General features: G+C 36.5%; 1 protein-coding gene and 1 long non-coding RNA gene across 10 annotated transcripts in view; one reads left to right on the forward strand and one right to left on the reverse strand.

The window, feature by feature from the left end:
- Nucleotides 1–565: 565 nt before the first annotated feature.
- LOC127855072 (ceramide phosphoethanolamine synthase-like) overlaps nt 566–21,007 on the reverse strand; it is a 33,652-nt gene continuing 13,210 nt past the window's right edge. For 6 of the 9 annotated variants that reach the window (XM_052390421.1, XM_052390420.1, XM_052390419.1 and 3 more), the window contains exons 2-5: nt 14,051–14,951; nt 8,281–8,403; nt 5,417–5,497; nt 566–4,026 (exon numbers count right to left, since the gene is read on the reverse strand). In XM_052390421.1, the coding sequence (XP_052246381.1) occupies nt 3,970–4,026; nt 5,417–5,497; nt 8,281–8,403; nt 14,051–14,951 (1,162 nt within the window). In that variant the 3' untranslated portion in view covers nt 566–3,969. Of the gene's footprint in view, nt 4,027–5,416; nt 5,498–8,280; nt 8,404–14,050; nt 14,952–17,180; nt 17,205–20,257; nt 20,414–20,904; nt 21,007 lie in introns of those variants that run through there. The other 3 variants (XM_052390422.1, XM_052390425.1, XM_052390427.1) reach the window with 3 other exon arrangements.
- On the forward strand, nt 17,764–18,985 carry LOC127855088 (uncharacterized). The gene is made up of 2 exons (XR_008037346.1): nt 17,764–18,390; nt 18,830–18,985. It is a non-coding gene; the product is annotated as an uncharacterized LOC127855088 (long non-coding RNA).

The following is a 21,007-nucleotide window of genomic DNA, read 5'->3' on the forward strand; positions in this document are numbered from 1 at the left end:
CAAATATCATAAAGATTGGATTAAAACTGTGACCTCTACTGTCTACACAAGCAAATTGTTGACGGACGCACGCACACACACACGCACGCAAGCACGCACATACGGACGCCGGACATCACACGGTCACATAAGCTCACCATGTCACTTCGTGACAGGTGAGCTAAAAAAGGTCCATCGCCGAAAAAATGTATGCTTGCAAATCTTTAAAAATATTTGTATTCAGTATGTCATATATGAATATATGTTTTCCTCATGTGCAAATTTGGCCTATTTAATCTGATTAAAACGACTGTCAACTTTGTTGTCGAATATTGGTCGTTTTAAAGCTCGTCGCTAGAAGATTTGTGTCACAATGTGTTTTAAAGCTCGTCGCTAGAAGATTCGTGTCACAATGTGTTTTAATCCGAAAATCGGTTTCAGAGAAGTTATTGCGGGAAAATGTTGAAGGTAAAAATGTAGACATGTGATGATGGCGCCGGATGTTAACTGACAACAGTTCACGCTTGAGCATTTCGACCTCAAGAGAGATCAATATTTATTGGTATTTAAATAATCAACATTCGAAAACCTTTAGAGATACATTCGGTATTTCGTTTATTTCTATTCAAAATGAAATAATGTTTACGTAACTACACAGTCAATATACCTTCGTTTATTATCTTTGCCATTAAAATAACATTCTTAAGTTGACATTGCAAACAACAACTCAAACTTAAACTGGAAACATGTAAAGAAACAATACACATAAAAGACAACAACATCAGAACAATAGTATTGTAACTAGATATCAGAAAGTTAACAGTGTCATGCCATTTCCATCTAAACCTGCATGTAAAACGGTTTTGTAAGTAATTGTTTCTCAATATTTGCATTCCTTTGGATTACGTCATCACACTATCGTAGCCATGAAGTCATCAGCATGTCATGGTCATGATTGTATAACAACACAATGTTGAACACTAATCCTTTGTAAATCATTTTGAACGGATTTCGGATAACTACCATGATAGTTATGTTCCAAACGTTCAATCAGAAGATATGTCGTACAATAAGGAGATACAAATTATATTCTTACATTTAAAGGGAATGCGAGAACAAATCCCGCAGGCAATGTAATTAAATAAAAATTTAACCAGAAAATAGACATCCTGCAAATAACACTTTCAAAAGCCAATGGCTCATTATTGATACACGGTGTAACAGTGTAAAGCTAAAGGAAACTAATGAACACTTCAGTAGAAACAGTGAAAAATCAGCATTAGTATTAACATCAACGCTTGCTTTTTATACAGAAATAAAAATTCTAATTATAAGAATGAACACAAATTGTCATAAAATCCATATATCGAGGTAATTAGGGGAAAGGAAAGTAACTCCCTTGCATTTGCACATAATTTGAACATGTCAGTGGTCTTTATAGTGGACTAATTGAAAGGAACCTTGAAAGGGAAATCACTCGTGTGAGGAGTTCCCAATCATATCAGTAATAAATGATCTCCCTTTCAAAATATTTATGGACCAATTTTTGAGATAACCATAATTAAACGATGGCCATATTTTAACTATGTTAATGATGTTGTACAGCATTTAGTCAAACAAGAATACTTGGTAGTGCGATGAATGCACATGAAGAACAAATGCAATAAGTATACTGCTGAAAAGCTGAAGCTTTAAATTAAAATGTCAAGTGAACACAAGTGAACAACATTTTCGCCAAACATTGCGCGTGTACAAAATAAAAAGGTGACGTAGAGTTGCTGCAATAAAATACAAAAATGTTCATTTCAGTGCGTTTTATGTTTTATGAGTGCATGAATTGTGCTTTTAAACGCAAATAGCTTTTGCTGATTCTAAGTGAGAAAGAAGTTGACGAATTTCAAGCAAATTAAAATAGCAACCTACAAAATACAAGAACACCGCAAAATGAAATAGCGTGCACAAATGAAGCTGAATTTATGTAAATTTATGAAACTTTGATAACAGACGAGAACACAGAATCAATTAACTAAGAAGGAATTATCTAGTGATAACTAGCAAAACAGCACATTTTTTTTAGATCTATGGAAGTTTTTTGAAGAAAATAAATTTTTTTTAAGAAAATAGTCATTTTGGTTTGTGTGCATAATTTATCATCATATATCTTAACTTAAATGTTGCAAAGAGAATTAACTATATTAACGTGAATAGAGTATAAAAAAGATACAAAACTTCCATTATAAAACACACATATATAATATATATATATATATATATATCCAGATAAAAACAAACCAACACACAAACCAAACAAAAACAAGAAAAGCTATCATTCATTTTGCATTAAATACATCACGCTTTAATAAATGATGCAAATAATTAAGCATATTAATAATTTGGTTGAAGGAGCATAAATCAATGCTTTGTGGAAAAAAAATCATCAAAGATGTATTCCAACATAAAATAAAAGTACTAAAAATGCCCTGCCATGTCACCTGTGTAACAATTCTAAAATATGTACATTACTATTGTTAAATACATATTAAATTGTATTATTAACAGAAACAAAATAATATGTGGCAAAAAAAGGAACACGTGAGTTAAGGCAAGATTATTCAAATTCATATTGACCAACATTAACAAGTTACTTTTGTTAATAATAAATCAAAACCCGTCTATACATTACACATTATTATTATGTTTAACTGTTACTTTTGTGACCATTTTGCCAAAACTCATTGCATTCAGTTTTTGCAAAGAGATTTACATGAAGTCAAAAGGCAACATCTCTTGAGTGTTATAACTGCAATGAGAACGAGACCAAAACAAAGATACATCAAAAACGTTTGCGGGAATATTCTTTCAATCAAATTGTCCAATATTGAATCAATAAATAACATGTATTCCCTTTGAACACATATACACTAAACAATTTATTACAAACATATACATTCTCAATCAAGCAAACTGTCCAATTATCAAAATATTACCACAACCATTGTTTGAAAATTAAAAACAATAATCGTGGAAAACTCAACATACCAGATACCAGAGACATGAATTCAAATCATACTTAATGATCTTAAAAGCCGTAAAGATAGCCAAATAATACTCCTTTAGTCACAAACCTTGGAACTGCACGAGTACATACGTTTCATATCATTTAAAATTAATCATTTAAAACTAGCATCTACCTTCTCTCAAATGATAACACATTGCATGTTACTTTGATTTGTATTATTGCACCGTTATTAAACACAATTTTAAAGGGTATAAACCTGAAATTGCTCATAACACTTGTAAAAATCTGATAACTCATTATTTACACCAATTTATGATGTAAAATATTATAAACCGCAGTAAATTGAGCCTCGTTCTGGGAAAACTGGGCTTAATTCATGTTTGTAAAGTGTCTTCCCAGATTAGCCTGTGCAGTCTAAGAACCACACTATGCGCCTAAACTGGATTCTCAATTTGATTTAGAAGAAGCCATCTTTAAACGAACAATGCGCACTGCACAGGCTAATCTGGGGTGACATTTTACGCACATGCATTAACCCATTTATGCCTAGCGTCTAGAAAAAAGGCATTGGCAAACAGCGTAGACCCAGATGAGACGCCACATGATGCGGCGTCAAGTCAGAGTCTGCGCTGTTTGCTTAAAGGAATTTATGTAAGAAATATAAAAATAAATATACCACACATCCCTAATTATGAAAATAAATTGATCCAATTTTAGAAGGATGGGAGAGTCCACTAGGCATAAATGGGTTAAGCCCACTTTTCAGACAACGCCGTTGATTAATTAACATTTCCTGGTATACTACAGAACGCATAAGTTTACCAACAGCTCACACTTCGCGCAACAATAAAACTCCCAGAGGTGTAAAATCCAGACATTAGGTGTCCTTTACTGAACGTTGTATGGTTTTTAGGACGATACTGATAACATGACGGAAACTGAAGGCCGGGCGTGACGTCAGACTGCTGTCCTCATGAGCCCGATGTGACGCCTGTTGAGTCGCTTTGAACCAGTAAAAACTGGCGCAGCTAAAGTGAAAATTGAGATGCATGTCACTCGTGTAATCAATATGAAATCAATAGACATCATGCAATGTTTTTGCAACAAAATTTGCACATCGGCACAACTATTACATGTTGTATAATATATTTTGATTCAGTTATAAAAAAGTTATTTGTTTCCTTTAACATCGCCATAAAAGAAGGGAACGTAGATCGGCTTCACTTCCTATATAGTTAACTGCGAACCGACTAAACGTTAGTGCAGTATTGCCTACAAGTGCAATCTTAAGATATGCTGTTAGATATTTCATACGTAAGGGCGGTAAGTATTAAAACAAACAGTCTGAATAGTAAATATTCAAATAGACAAAGATTATTGTATTGACCGACAAACAACTGAACGCGATAATATCGATTATTACATGGCAAACATTTTAACACTAGGGCTAACACGAGTCGGGCTTTCTGAATAGTTACGGCGTTGTTTATGTTCAAATTTGCCAACGGTGATAATGTTTTTTTGTTTGTATAGTAAAAAATGAGTTAAAACAAGACTATTACCAAGCAATATATGTCCCCTTCCGGCTCCACCATTGTCAGAAATATATATTTTTTTTATTTGTTGCCACAGCAACCAGAATTTTTGACGTATGAACAAAATGAAATGACGTGCATAATGTCCTTAATGCCATCTATGCATGTTTCAAGTTTCATGAAAAAATATTAAGAATTTTTTAAGTTATCGCAGGATCCAGCAAAGTGTGACAGACAGACTGACAGACACTCAGAACGTAAACCATAAATCCACTTCGGTGAAACCGGTAGGGGACAATAAATAATGTTAGAAAACTGCAAAAATAAACAAATTTGAAACACTGAAGCAAGTAAGGGAAAAAATCGCGCCAGATCTATCCCACAATAAACCGGTTTAGCTTTATCATTAGTTCTTATGCTCACGCGGCAATTACAAATTATACTGCAGCGAAAGGATACACGCTATTTTCCAACGATTAACGTATTAAGTGAGTCTCTGCATATATGTATCTACTTAGGATAACTTATAATGCAACATTGGTATTATACACACCGGTCATACATTTATGATATAGTCGTATTGTTTTAATGTCATAACAATTAGACAAATTGGCACTTTATTTAGAAAAAACAATGAAAAATATCAAGTATTCAAATTGATGGCTCACCGCTAGATAAAAGTTCTGGTGATGTTTAGATTATATAGACTCAGTTGTGTAGATGTGTACAATATTCTTGCGAAGTGTAAAATAAAAATTCCGTAATTGTCTATATGAAACATTGAAATGCATCAACATATCTACTTGCGAACTACGTGTATATAGAAAGGAACATTGCACGCATGCCGGCAATAGTGCATACTGTTAGACATATTTGTACTTACCGACGATACATGATAATAGCTGAAGAAAATGAGGATGCCCAGAATTACGAATCCCAAATACTGCACAAAACGTAGAAACTCCTGAAAGTAACAAGGAAAAGAAACATTCGAATCGGAATAATAACGTCATTAGTTTACCGCGTGTTTCTCACATGTAGTATGACGTCAATGAGGGTATGTATTCAATACACTATCAGTACCCAACAGGGAAACTAGATCTAATAAAGTGTATGGCTTCAAGACCATATCGCGTTATTTGTCCGCGCTATTGTAGCCCAACCAAAGCGAGGCCGCGGTGGCGTAAAGGACATGTTTCCGCTTAGAGATCCGGAGATCCCGGGTTCGACTTCAACCCTGGAAGCGTTATCAAGATCTTCATAACTTAGTAATTGCTCTACCTTGAAAACAGACTCGGTAAAGTGTCAATAAGTCTACGTCTTTTGATACAATGCATCGAAAATAAATACGTTTAAACTAGTGAAGCTTATTTTAAGTATTTTAGAATTGTACCAATTTCCCACACAGTATCTACAAAACTTAAGAACTTAGGTATAATCTTTGAGAAATCGAAAGATGATTTTTATTGCAACCATCTGTGGCCCAAGTACGGTTGAGTCGTAAAAATATTTCTACTAGGACATAAACCCTGCGATCCCGCCAGCCATTCAGGTGTTACCAACATAAATGATTTACGGGCGGCAATGACAGAAAACTGGTTGCTGCGCTATCTACAGCGCGGTAACAGACGTCTGCTGTCTTGATTCCTAAGTCATATCAGATTATTATAAATACATACGATTCTTTTACACCCAAAACTAAGTTTCTTTACAGATCAGATCAATGTTGTAAGTGAAGCACTGATTGTCAAGCATTTGCTTGTAATTATTGATGTGATTTTTAGTCACATTTCTATAGGTGGTTACTTTAGAAATGCAACGATGCGACATGTAATAAATTCGATCATCATTTGTGTTATTTTTTATTCCAGAACAAATAAACAATGTTAGTTTTTATAAGTTTTAAGTTTGGATAATGAAAAGTCAAAATACGTTGAGTTTACACGACGACGAATACAAAACAAGGGCTGTTTGTAAAACATGCTTGCCCCCCCATACGGGCTCTAAGTTGTAGTGACAGCCATTTTGTAAATATGGTTTTTGTCACTGTGACCTTGACCTTTGACCTAGTGACCTGAAAATCAATAGGGGTCATCTGCGAGTCATGATCAATGTACCTATGAAGTTTCATGATCCTAGCCATAAGCTTTCCTGAGTTATCATCAGGAAACCATTTTACTATTTCGGGTCACTGTGACCTTGACCTTTGACCTAGTGACCTGAAAATCAATAGGGGTCATCTGCCAGTCATGATCAATGTACATATCAAGTTTCATGATACTAGGCATAAGCGTTCTTGAATTATCATCCGAAAACCATTTTACTATTTCGGGTCACCGTGACCTTGACCTTTGACCTAGTGACCTGAAAATCAATAGGGGTCATCTGCTAGTCATGATCAATCTACCTATCAAGTTTCATGATCCTAGGCATAAGGGTTCTTGAATTATCATCCGGAAACCATTTTACTATTTCAGGTCACCTCGACCTTGACCTTTGACCTAATGACCTGAAAATCAATAGGGGTCATCTGCTAGTCATGATCAATCTACCTATGAAGTTTCATGATCCTAGGCATAAGCGTTCTTGAATTATCATCCGGAAACCATTTTACTATTTCGGGTCACAGTGACCTTGACCTTTGACCTAGTGACCTCAAAATCAATAGGGGTCATCTGTGAGTCATAATCAATGTACCTATGAAGTTTCATGATCCTAGGCCTAAGTGTTCTTGAGTTATCGTCTGACAACCACCTGGTGGACGGACCGACCGACCGACAGACCGACATGAGCAAAGCAATATACCCCCTCTTCTTCGAAGGGGGGGCATAAAAAGCACGTCGCACAGCAACTAAATCGTAGGTGTAGTAATTCTCCTTTCTAAATAAAAGGCGAATACTTTGGTTGTACTTCAACAATCCTAATTGATTACACCACTTATTCTCATCGACAGCTAACGATGATGAATTATTAAACAAAATCGTAAATTCAAAGCAGACGTGTCTGTTGTACACATTGCCATGTCATGTGTTGTTTTTTTCAACTAATCAATTCCATTTACGCCTCCGCTCATTTTACAGTCATATATTGCAAACATGCATTAATAATTTCCTCTTTGATAATACACGCGTTTTACAAAGGTTTATTCATGTGATTTGTCACGGTCCAAGACTTTCGTGCTTTATCATCGTTTTGAAATACATCCGTTAATAAACTAAACATGGCAATTAATGAATAATTACTGAACCGATCATATAGGTTTGAACACCTAGCACATCTATACAAGTCAAATTCACCTTCCAGCCAGGTATATCACCGACAAATCAATAATCAGGCATGGAATTTCAAGCGAGCACGTTCCATGGAATATGTATTAACTCATAACATAATTTATTTAATTTTACATTATTAAAATCAAAGAGTATCATGATGATAAAATAAAAGTTTGGTTAACTGCCTACTCTTTCAGGACTATAGTTTTTACAGATTATATTTTTCACATCTGTGAAATTTGAGATTATATTCTTCACGCACCATTGTCTTAGTCTCCAAAAGGTATTTGCGATCTTTATTGCGTCTATTATGCAATAAAATATGCAATAAAATCCCATTCTCCAATTCTGATGCTACATCGTTCACCCTGTTTATTCTTAAGACGTGAACATGTTAAAATTGATTCCATTTTTTCTTCGTTGTGTAAAAAGTAAAGATTTGAGAATAAAATGATCCCATAAACTGTACACTCACCCAGATGGAGTCACACAGTATGGCCAACAACATGTAGTGTATGAGCGCCTGTCCCTCCAACATACGCCAAGCCCACCAGACGGCGAACGTGGACGACGAATGAAGGGCCTGGGACTGAAGTGTCTGCAAACAGTAAAGGATATACTGTATTACTCCCTCACCGGAACGGTACAACATAACAAAATGGGAATGTCCACCCAGTTAGTATACGAGAACAAATAAAATGAGCACTGAACCTCAACATTTCAAAACAAAAGGCATGCAAATGAATATTTAAATTGGTTTGTGCAATGTATATCAAGCAATTTAAAGACCCATAATACCCAATCTCAAGATAGAACGGATGGAATTTTGCGAATTCTCGTTTTTCTGCGCTACTTTTTCCCAATTTGTACAGTACCGGTAATATTCCCAAGTGTCAAAAAAGCTTCCATAGCTTTCAAACGTTGGAAGTCCTGACTTCCAAGCCCTACATTTTGGACGCCACAGATGATAGAGTTGGAAGTACCAATTTAATTTCAACAACTTTTTTAGAAAACCCCTTCCGTATGTGTTGATCGCTGGATACAAACATAACGTTTCAAGATAGGAAAACAGACACTGAAAACGGAAATAGTTTAGTCATGCTAAGACGGAGATCGTTTAATTATCTATCCACAAATGTGTGTCGTACTCTGTAATCGTTTCTAAAAAGCCTGAATAAGCTACCGAAGGTTGCCGGTTTGCTATAAATAACACAATGACTTTAATTTTCAATCGAAAAGTATTGAGCTCAGATGGTCCATTACATGAAGAAACGAGATTTTTAAGACCCGCGTCATTCGAAAATGGTCTTATGCCACATGTGGCCAGCGAACTATAACCCAGCCTGCGCATCTCGCAGTCAGGTCAGGAGATACATAATGAGACCGCGAAACCGTGCGTGATTTTCTAGCTCCTGACCAGACAGCGCTAATGCGGCGACTCGAATTGAGCTACGCCTGCCGAAACGCCATAAGACCCATCTTCGCATGACGCGACTCTGAAAGTGTGACTTTAATGTGTCGAAAGAAAACTGCTCGTCCAGGCTTTTTCCGCCCTATGCCACGGATCCGAAATTCGGCCCCATTCCCAATGCAAATCTGGTTGTTTTTTTCCCAATTGAAAAAAAAAATCCCAATTCCAAAAAAAAATTATTATTTTTTTTTAACCTTTTAATATATAAGTTAACCTGATCCGGTGTAGAAAATAGAAAATATTGCATAATTTAATTATCTGTTGCCTTGAATTTGTTTTTAAAAAACAATAAAATATGTTAATGATTATTTAAGACTTTCCTTATTTTCCTCAAAATCCGCAATTTTTTTCACCTCAAAAAAGGCCAGGCCTTTTCCCCAAATTCAGATTAAACAAGATGCGTTTGTGAAACACAATGTCCCCCTATATGATGTTTGACCTTGAAGGATGACCTTGACCGTGTGAAGGATGACCTTGACCTTGACCTTTCATCACTCAAAATGTGCAGCTCCATGAGATACACATGCATGCCAAATATCAAGTTACTATCTTCAATATTGCAAAAGAATTCATAAAATAAGCGATTTGGGCCACATATATTTGACCTCTGACCTTGAAGGATGACCTTGACCTTGACCTTTCACCACTCAAAATGTGCAGCTCCATGAGATGCACATGCATGCCAAATATCAAGTTGCTATCTTCAATATTGCAAAAGTATTTATAAAATAAGCGATTTGGGCCACATATATTTGACCTCTGACCTTGAAGGATGACATTGACCTTGACCTTTCACCACTCAAAATGTGCAGCTCCATGAGATACACATGCATGCCAAATATCAAGTTGCTATCTTCAATATTGCAAAAGTATTCATAAAATGAGCGATTTTGGCCACATATATTTGACCTCTGACCTTGAAGGATGACCTTGACCTTGACCTTTCACCACTCAAAATGTGCAGCTTCATGAGATACATATGCATGCCAAATATCAAGTTGCTATCTTCAATATAGCAAAAGTTATTGCAAAATGTTAAAGCTGGCGCAAACAGACCAACAGACCAACAGACAGACAGGGCAAAAACAATATGTCCCCCACTACTATAGTGGGGGACATAAAAACGTGCACTTATCACACATGTTCATAATATTTTGTAAAATTGTAATAATAAGTTATCAAAGTAGTCGTTATTTACCAGTTAACGGCTTCTTTGAAATATAAGAAACACTATGTACATGCGATAATCTTTCCCAATTGAGCCAATTTTGCGATTATTTTTTTTCCCAAAATGGGGGTTTTCACGACGCGAAATTCCCAAAATTCCAGTGTGGCGTTTTCCCAAAATGGAGCGGAAAAAGCCTGTCGTTACACAAATACTGAGATACTATATATTCGACGGTATAGATATGAATTGATAATGAGCCATGTGATAACACATATGATGGGATTTCCCGTAGTATACTTTTTACCAACGAACACAAGTGTGTGGTTTTAATATACGTGGAATGTATAACACACATTTCATGCGGTGTAAATGACACTAAAAAGAGAAATAAGAATAAGAATTAAACCTTTGTTTTCAATTAAATAATTTAAAATTATTTTTTTCTAACTTTATTTCAAAATCAGGAAAAGCGCCGAATATATTTAAAAAAAATATTTATTGGTTATTTTGAATTAAAACTTATAACAAACTTTTCAAACAAATCATTAATAAATAGATGTCAGAAGAATAAAAATCAACTTTGTTAACTAACGTGAGATCTCTAATGAGTGCGAAACTGATGCTGTGACGTCAAAGATAAACTTCAAGTTTCAAACCACCACGCTCGTATGCAATAACTGGCTATGTCTTATTAGTGATCTGATAACAAACAATGCCCTTGGGGCACATGTGCAGTGGCATAATCTAGTCCTTAAAGTGTCTGTGTGCTTAATTTTACAGCTGCTTTAGTCAGTTCGGTAACAAGTACCCGGCCAAAGCATTGTCTTTCGAAAAATCGCCTTGCGGGGATAATACTTAACCCACGATTACATTTCAGGCTTTTCCGCTCCATTTTGGGAAAACGCCACACTGGAATTTTGGGAATTTCGCGTCGTGAAAACCCCCACTTTGGGTAAAAAATATCGCAAAATTGGCTCAATTGGGAAAAACTATCGCATGTAAACAGTGTTTCTTATATTTCAAAGAAGCCGTTAACTGGTTAATAACGACTATTTTGATAACTTATTATGAAAATTTTACAAAATATTATGAACATGTGTGATAAGTGCAGGTTTTTAAATCTGAATTCGGAGAAAAGGCCTGGCCTTTTTTGAGGTGAAAAAAAATGCGCGAAGCGCCGGATTTTGAGGAAAATAAGGAAAGTCTTAAATAATCATTAACATATTTTACAGTTTTTAAAACAAATTCAAGGCAACAGATAATTTAATTATGCAATACTTTCTATTTTCTACACCGAATCAGGTTAACCTATATATTTTAAGGTAAAAAAAATTTTTTTTTTTTGGAATTCGGAATTTATTTTTTTCAATTGGGAAAAAAACAACCAGATTTGCATTGGGAATGGGGCCGAATTTCGGACCCGTGGCATAGGGCGGAAAAAGCCTGCATTCTATTTATTGACTCCCACGCTATCTTAAAAACATGGGCATTTAATCAATTTACGCAAACTCACATGACCGTGGGCTTGTCTATAGTGCGTAAAATGTGGCCATTTGTTGTAACATCACCGCAGAAATACAGGTGATGCATCATGCGTGTACATGTATACACATTATTTGATGTGAAGTATGTAAAACTGAACAACCGTGAACTGATTAATGTTCAAAGATAAAATCATATTTTTAGAATGCGTTTGAAAGTACTTCAGACACTATGTAATGTATTGACAGAAGATTTTCACAACGATGTATACTGTATGCTGCGATGCATATAAACTTATGAAGTAAGATTGAGTATCTGATATACATGTACACAACATACGAGATGACGACCACACAGTATTTAACGATACTTAATGCGTCCAGACTTAGTGGCATCCCTGAACACACCGTTCAATCGCCTCCAGCGACGACTGTAGATCATGCGAAGAAAAATTGTTAATGATTTCAATAAAAAGTTGCTCATATGTATCTTCTGTCTAAATCTTGTGAAATTAGAGTTTGACTGGTGAATTGTGTTTGCTTTTGGGCCACATTTTAATTGATTTCTTGAAAAGTAGGCTACTAGGAAGGTAGGGATTAAATTCACAATGTTCTTTCTTAGGCTCTCAAAGAAGTGAAAGAACACACTCAAACCTGCTCAATCCAATACGTAAAATATAAAGAATATGGAAATAATTACATTCGGCTTTCCGCCGACATGTATACACTATCGCAGCCGTCGCATGATCCGCAGTCGTCGCTGGAGGCGATTGAACGGTGTGCTGAACAGCTTGGTAAGTCCGCACAGGTTTATCAAGGCCGAAACTTGCTACTCAACACCGTGTATCGCTTGGTTAGAGGCGCCTTTCTTTGATTTTGAAAATACTTTATAGAGCCAGAAAGTTTCGAAAAAAGTGCATGAAGTTTTGTACCACGAAAAGGGAAAGTTTCGTCACGTGTCAGTCATGAAAACTTTTAGTATCGTAGTAAGTCCGGTGCGTCGGCAATACTACATTATCATTTTAGCCGAGTCATGCGAAAAATGGACCTTAAGCTATTTATATGCGACCATCTGAGCCCAGACAAGCCTGTGCTACACTATCCGTTTTAAAGTCAGGCAAGATTTCAATCTCTAAAGTGGACAGGGTAACTCCTTGCTCGACTGCGCGGCTGCGTAGGCTGGCCGGTGGCTACACTCGCTTATAAAATAACTAGCATACGACAATGATATCTGCATGATGCGTCTCATACAACATAACATGTGTGCTATAAATAGTCTGGTTCAAAAGAATAAATTTTAAAAAACCCATACCATGAGTAGTAAAGAAGGAAATTATCGTCACATTATGTGTGCCTGAATGCGGAATTTATAGTTCGACAAAGATCATCAGCTGGTGTACGAACCTGAGGCTGAGGCTTACAGTTAACAACCGGTTGACATATTGCCAAAACAAACGAATCACCCCATATGGTTCGATTAGCCGAGATTAATGCCTAATACCCTATTTCCGCAAATGTATTGATCGGACTATTTATCGTGTTTAAATATATTATAACAAGTTATAGCCCAATGAGTTCAACACTGTAAGTGTTCAAAATATGAGCGAATATGGGGACATGATCACATCGACGAAATATCTTTCTTTCTTCCTCAAAATGGAGATGTGTGTGATACAACATGCCTAACATACTTGTTTTAGATCAAGTACACAAGAGGACCGTGATGGACCTGAAGCGATTACTCGAGTTCAAGGTACATCACGTCGAAGACTGCCCTGGGACCCCCCCCCCCCCCCCCCCACTTGACTCAGATTCAAACAAGGCATTCATATTGTCACGATAAACATTCTGAACATGTTTTTTGTCAAGTTTGAGTCCTAACTGTTGCTTCTAGGCTGGTATGCACGTGGCGCATAAGGCTACTTTATTTATAACAAAGGCCTATGATATCTACAGTCACTGGAAGAGCGTTCATATGATCTTTCCAAAGTCACTAAAAGCTGGCTCTCCCAAGGAAAAGAACTCAAACTTAAATAATCAAAGGTGATGATATCGATACTTGTTAGGTGTTTATCTTGTGATATACTTCAGACGCTTTAAGAAAACCCGCATGTAACCTACTTACCGCTACATCCGGCGACTTGGCAGGCGTCATGAAGATGTCATTATAACTCCACATCGTCTGATCCCATATGGCGGAAGCGATGCCTATTAGCAGACCGTAGCAGAAGCACCGCCAGAATATGAACTTTTTTGTATAATACTTATGTGTCCTTGTATCGTGTTTTTCACTGGACGTTTCAATATGGTTTCCGTTCTTATCGTCGTTTGTCCACGGTAAAGGTCCGACCTCTTTTCTCGGCGGTTGCTTCCACCACAGGAAGAAAAGAATTCCGAACATTAAAGCTATTCCGCCAATGGTGTCACTCGTAGAGTCGATCCAAAAGCCGATCTCGCTATGGTGAGATTCGTACGTCTTGTTAGCTGCGCGTGCGCGGTACACGGCACCGTCTAGGGCGTCCAAGAAGGTCCTGATTTCAAAAATTAAAACACCAATTCTCCTATTTTTCAGAGACTCTGAGACTATAAATTTAGCGGCAACGAAGGATAGAAATACATGAGTGAACGTGATCATATTTGGCGTGATGAAGTAAAACACTTCACTAAAATGCGTGAAGTCATTAAACAACTCTGATAAAGGCGTTATCACATAGTGTGTCGTAGGGTCCTGCATAATAAGCTTCACTGAGAGGGGACGGAATGGGGACCACGACTGCCCCGGGACCTTCTTCTCGTTGACGAGATCAACCCCCTGGAGGGTGTGGTACAGGGTTGCGTCCATTATGAGGTAGTAACTGACCACCGCAACCACCAACAGCAGCACGCAGTGACGCTGATTCGGCGAAAGGCCGGAACAACAGGTTTCCATGGTAATCGGAAAGTATGAAAAGCGCTGAGATGGGTTACTTCCGGGAGACGACTGTCCGTTACGCCGCGCTACACCAATCGACATCATCGTCAACAATCTGCAACATTAAAAAATATTACCGAAAACAGTCAACAACACCTGTTTCTGCACTTACTTTTATTAAAGGAACTTCCGTAGATATTAAAAATATGCGACCATAGCGCATGCCGATCATTTTTAATTGACTTTCAAAGTCGGTGCAGAGATTCCACTTTGTTGGCATACGATCTTTGTTTAAGCGCTCAGAACAAGTTGTGTATACCTTATTTTAAGTAAGCTATTATACAAATATTTAAAAAAAAATGTTTACCAAACTTTTCGAGTTAAAACATAAAGGAATTTAAGTCTACAATGTGTAATTTAAAATACAAGTAATACATCGATCATACTATAAGTAATAATACAAATCGGTACATAAAAGGAATGAAACTTAAAAGATTTAAAATAAAACAAAAATAGTTTGTCAAAGCTAGTAAATATTAGGCAGCGTCTTCAAAATCTGCTGAAGTACGCAAGATTTCCGGACGAAAGATTACTGGAAACGACTTAATTATTGTTTAAGCAATATCAACACAAAACAACAAACAACAATATAAGTATAATGAAACGATAGCTCCAGTAGAAAACATTCATAAAATTAGAGTAAGAAACAAGATGTGTTTGTGAAACACAATAACCCCCTATATGACGTTTGACCTTGAATGATGACCTTGACCGTGAAGGATAACCTTGACCTTGACCCTTCACCACTCAAAATGTGCAGCTCCATGCGATACACATGCATGTCAAATATAAAATTGCTAGCTTCAATATTGCAGAAGTTACATGACATGAGCAATTTTGACCCATATATTTGACCTAGAAGGATGACATTGACCTTGACCTTTCACCACTCAAAATGTGCAGCTCCATGAGATACACATGCATGCCAAATATCAAGTTGCTATCTTCAATATTGCAAAAGTATTCATAAAATAAGCGATTAAGGAAACATGTATTTGACCTCTGACCTTGAAGGATGACCTTGACCTTGACCTTTCACCACTCAAAATGTACAGCTCTATAAGTTACACATGCATGCCAAATATCAAGTTACTATCTTCAATATTGCAAAAGTATTCATAAAATAAGCGATTTGGGTCATATATATTTGACCTCTGACCTTGAAGAATGACCTTGACATTGACGTTTCACCACTCAAAATGTGCAGCTCCATTACATACACATGCATGCCAAATATCAAGTTGCTATATTCAATATAGCAAAAGTTATTGCAAAATGTTAAAGTTGGCGCAAACCAACCAACCAACCAACAGACCAACAGACAGGGCAAAAACAATATGTCCCCACTACTATAGTGGGGGACATACCATGAGATACACATGCATGCCAAATATCAAGTTGCTATCTTCAATATTGCAAAAGTATTCATAAAATAAGCGATTTGGGAAACATATATTTGACCTCTGACCTTGAAGGAACCTTGACCTTGACCTTTCACCACTCAAAATGTGCAGCTCCATAAGTTACACATGCATGCCAAATATCAAGTTGCTATCTTCAATATTGCAAAAGTATTCATAAAATAAGCGATCTGGGCCATATATATTTGACCTCTGACCTTGAAGGATAACCTTGACCTTGACCTTTCACCACTCAAAATGTGCAGCTCCATGAGTTACACATGCATGCCAAAATCAAGTTGCTATCTTCAATATTGCAAAAGTATTCATAAAATGAGCGATTTTGGCCACATATATTTGACCTCTGATCTTGAAGGATGACCTTGACGTTTCACCACTCAAAATGTGCAGCTCCATGACATACACATGCATGCCAAATATCAAGTTGCTATATTCAATATAGCAAAAGTTATTGCAAAATGTTAAAGTTGGCGCAAACCAACCAACCAACCAACAGACAGGGCAAAAACAATATGTCCCCAACTACTATAGTGGGGGACATAAAAAGTAATCCACAACTGGGCTCGAATCACTGATCCTTCGAGTGAAGTCTAGCGCTTAAACTACTCTACCAACCGTACTGTCATAGACGTATTTACTACTATATAAGCAATGCGTGTATTATCACAAAATGCAATGTATATTAACGATAACAACAGAACTCTCCAAATTGTTTAATCGTTTCGCGTTTCAACGCTTTATAATTTAATTTAATGACTTTTAGGGCATTGCAAATGTCCAGTATTACTGTTTCCTCGCACATATCATAACTACAACAAAAATTAGCAAATCTGAAACATTCTGTATCAATTTTGTCAATTTACCGGGACGTCAAAAGGCCCCTTTAAAATGTCCACTACTTTTAATGTTTTCACTTCAACCGAAACATTATATCACTTGTACTATGCCGCTGCCCGCATGTTAAATATATTGGCTAATGTAAGATAAAGACGAACAAATAACAGACATGAAAGCGGTCTTTTATCACAAACACGTGTTTATTGCTCCCTGTGCGAGAGTCAGACCTAATCAAATAGAATAAAGTCCAGATTGGGTAATACTCGTCCGATGTTAATAAAATTTAGTCATATGATTTTCTATTGTACATACAGGCACGGCTTTACCGGGGGGGGGGGGGGGGGCATGAGGGGCACGTAACCCCCCGCCCCCCCCCCCCCCCCCAGCCGTTAAAGCCTTCTTTTTTTTCTTGTTTTTTTTGTGTGTGAAACAAAGTTGGCCAGATGTTCCGATTTACCCGATTTCCGACAGAAGACGTGCCCTTCCAACCATACTGCCTACTATCCACAGGGGGTCACCTGTTGTACGTTAAGACTCGATTATCACCGTCGCAAGAATCTCTTTAGAGATATTTTAAGCGTCTGGGTAACATTAAGCGTCTGTCATGCAATCGCACATTCTCGGCCCTTTCCGTCAAACATCGGATAAGTACCTCGAAGGAGATAGTATGAATACACATTTCGGAAGCGGTATTGCGGTCTACCTACGCGGGCCTACGCGAATCAAAATTATATAGTAAAAACAAACATGGCCGGTTTTGCGAGTTGTTTACATTTTGCAAAGATGAAAATGGGGATTTTCTATGCTCTGAAGCCAGAGCAAGTACAAACTCTACAGGAATTATGGACGCCGTCGTTGTTATTGTTTTTGTTGTTGTAACATTCTTAGAATGGTATCACGTGGGCGGACTACTTTCAACCCGTATTTCTCCCGAGTCCGATTATGATAATCTGCGAGGGGTACCGAATGTCTGTCATGTACACTAAATAAGCGTCTTGATGATCTTGAACCTTGTTTTGATGGCAAGTATACCAATTAACACTTTGTAATGTCAGATGTAATCAACATGGGAACATTAGATATGGTGACTTTTCTTGCGGTATATAATACAGCGTATCACGGCATTGTCTCCATAAAAATGAAGCGAAAGGCAACAACACTGGATCGAATTTTTGGTCTATCCAACAAACCAAAAAACACAGAATCTGATTCTGAGCCAAAGTTGTCGAGTCTAAGGTAAAACTTTATTTTTAAAAATGTATTATAATGCGTTTATTGCGCTAAGTTTATTCAGTATGTTTTAATTGTTTAACTCTAAAGTATTGAAATATAGGAACAAAAAGATTGAGCGTAAATTAATTAACAAATTTCTTTATACTTATAGTAAAATAAATAAAGCCCATACAATGATATACATTGTATGCCTGTTCCGCTCCGTATACACCTTGTAGATATTAATTTCATTAAAATTGAATTTATCAAATGGTTTGTGCACTTTTTTCAGCTTTTGCATTTTTAACTAATAACATTCACATTTTATCATGCTCTGATAAAATACGGTAATTGAAATATTGATCAGACCAACAGTAATTATGTATATTTTGAAATAAAATGTTTGCATTGTTAATTAAACTGAATTTTACATTTCTATATACTCTCTCTTTTTTATTTTCAGAACTCGTCATGAAGATGACTGTTAGAGTCCACCTACCAGCTCAGTGTGGTTAAATTTAGCTGCCAGCTCCCTACCATTTGGAGCCACAGTGTATTTGTTTCTTGTTTTACTCTTGAATGTCAATTACAATTTTAAATAAAAATTAAACATCTTTAACCGAAGCGTTTTATATTTACTTCTTTATGTTGAAATTGAAATCACCTATACTAAGTGTAAAAATATTAATATATGACCGTTCATTGTACACTGACTTCTTGTGGCCGCCGTCCCCCCCCCCCCCCCCTTTGGTTTTATGGAACAAATTGTGTGCCCCCCAAGTTATGTCCTCTCTGGATTCGGCCCTGTACATACAACATGGGCATACAACAAGATACGATTAAATTAAAAAGTCAATAAAATTCAGAACTATATCAATAACGACATTTTTTCAACAAAGAACATTTTTAAACGATTTAATATGGCATATTCATTCGGTATTGACAAGGACGGCGTACCTGGACCATGTTTATTCCATCTGTCAGAATACTGATATAAATGGACTGTTCTTTTTGAACATGGTATTTTATATTATTATATACCTGTTTCATGCATTTAACAAAATACAGGTTGTATCAATCGTTGAAATAAAAAATCCCGTATTTATGATACGCTACTCGCTGTTTCCAATTCCGTATTACCATACTAGCCGGACTACTTCGACCCATTTAATGACGTCACATTCCGCGCACCGAAAATAAAAATATTTTATATTACGAAATATATTACGTAGCACATCGTGTGACGTCATTTCTGTGACAAAACACAATAGTTTAATAGTTATCAAATTTGTCTGAACAGTACATGTACAAATACTGCGATAAGAACGAAATCATGTTTGATCCTGTTCTCACATTCATACCAAGTAGATGTCACAGATTGTGTATCCCCCGCAACTGATGAAGTGTTGTCGAAGGGGTGGAATAAGAATTCGGCTTGCGATTGCCCACAGAAGCCTTATATCGTACTAGTATATGTAATTTAATGAAAATTGTATGAGAACGCCTGTGGAGACGTTTTTGTCTAAGGACACGCACACAGACAGAAAGACAGAGAAACGTTCATGACAATCCACTAATGAGTATTCCTCCCTTCTTTAATACGATCCGGTTTATAATGATATTATTCGTTTAAGTACAGAAAGGCCCGTGATCCATTCCCACAGGACAGAATATGCTGTGATAAAAAACTAATTACAAGTAATTTTGTCGCCTCAATAACTTAAACAATTGGTCCAAAAGACCTTTTTCTTATCTGACGCTGGAAAATGAACGGCAAAACTATTTATCCAAATCCTAAAATTAAAGCAAAATAACAATTGCTCATGCTTAAATCTAGAAAAGGTTAGCCTGAACTTTAAACTGTTGCAGTAAAAAAGCGTAAAGTACCTACCATCCGAAACGGTTCAAATTATAGTACATACGTTGTTTGTTCATTTGTTTGTTTTAATGTTTAATACTGAATATTTCAACAGCATTTCAGACACTGACTTATCCCGGCGGGTAAACAACCCGCGATATGCTGGATTGACACTCCGGCTTTCTACAAACTAAGCCAGTCGGGCCCGGCTCTCGAAATGTACATGTATGTACAGATCAAAATACACTGATTCTATATAGCTTACCCATTGTGTTGTTAGCCATCGTGCATGTAAATAGAGTTCGCAAAATGTATCAAAATCGTGCCTTAATTGTAGCTGCTTCTTTGAACACTTTTAAGTTTTAACATAACAGAGTTCACGAAATCGACGACTATTTTAAGAGAAAATCTTAATTGCAACTGAATAAAACAAACTTACATCAAAGAAAATGAATATAGACAATGCTATATTTTTGTATTTTTTAAACTTTTTGGGGTACGATTTCTCAAGAAATACGTAAGTGTATCTACTATCACCCATGACAAAATTTCTTCATTTAAATTTTGTTTAACATGCAAAATTTAAAACAGCTATTCATTGGTTTAAATTGTGTATAACATGTTCACCGTAGAACAACTGATGGGTTTGTAATCTTAAGCTAAAGAATCGTTTTACATACCGCATGTATCATAATAAACGCTCCCTCCTTTATAAACGCGCACCGCGCTTATGATAGTACCCATCAATGAAAACCTTAATTGCGCTCCAATCCTATTGCTCGG

The sequence above is a fragment of the Dreissena polymorpha genome, chromosome 13 (genome assembly GCF_020536995.1).
Source record: "Dreissena polymorpha isolate Duluth1 chromosome 13, UMN_Dpol_1.0, whole genome shotgun sequence".
In the NCBI taxonomy this organism is placed as follows: Eukaryota; Metazoa; Mollusca; class Bivalvia; order Myida; family Dreissenidae; genus Dreissena; species Dreissena polymorpha.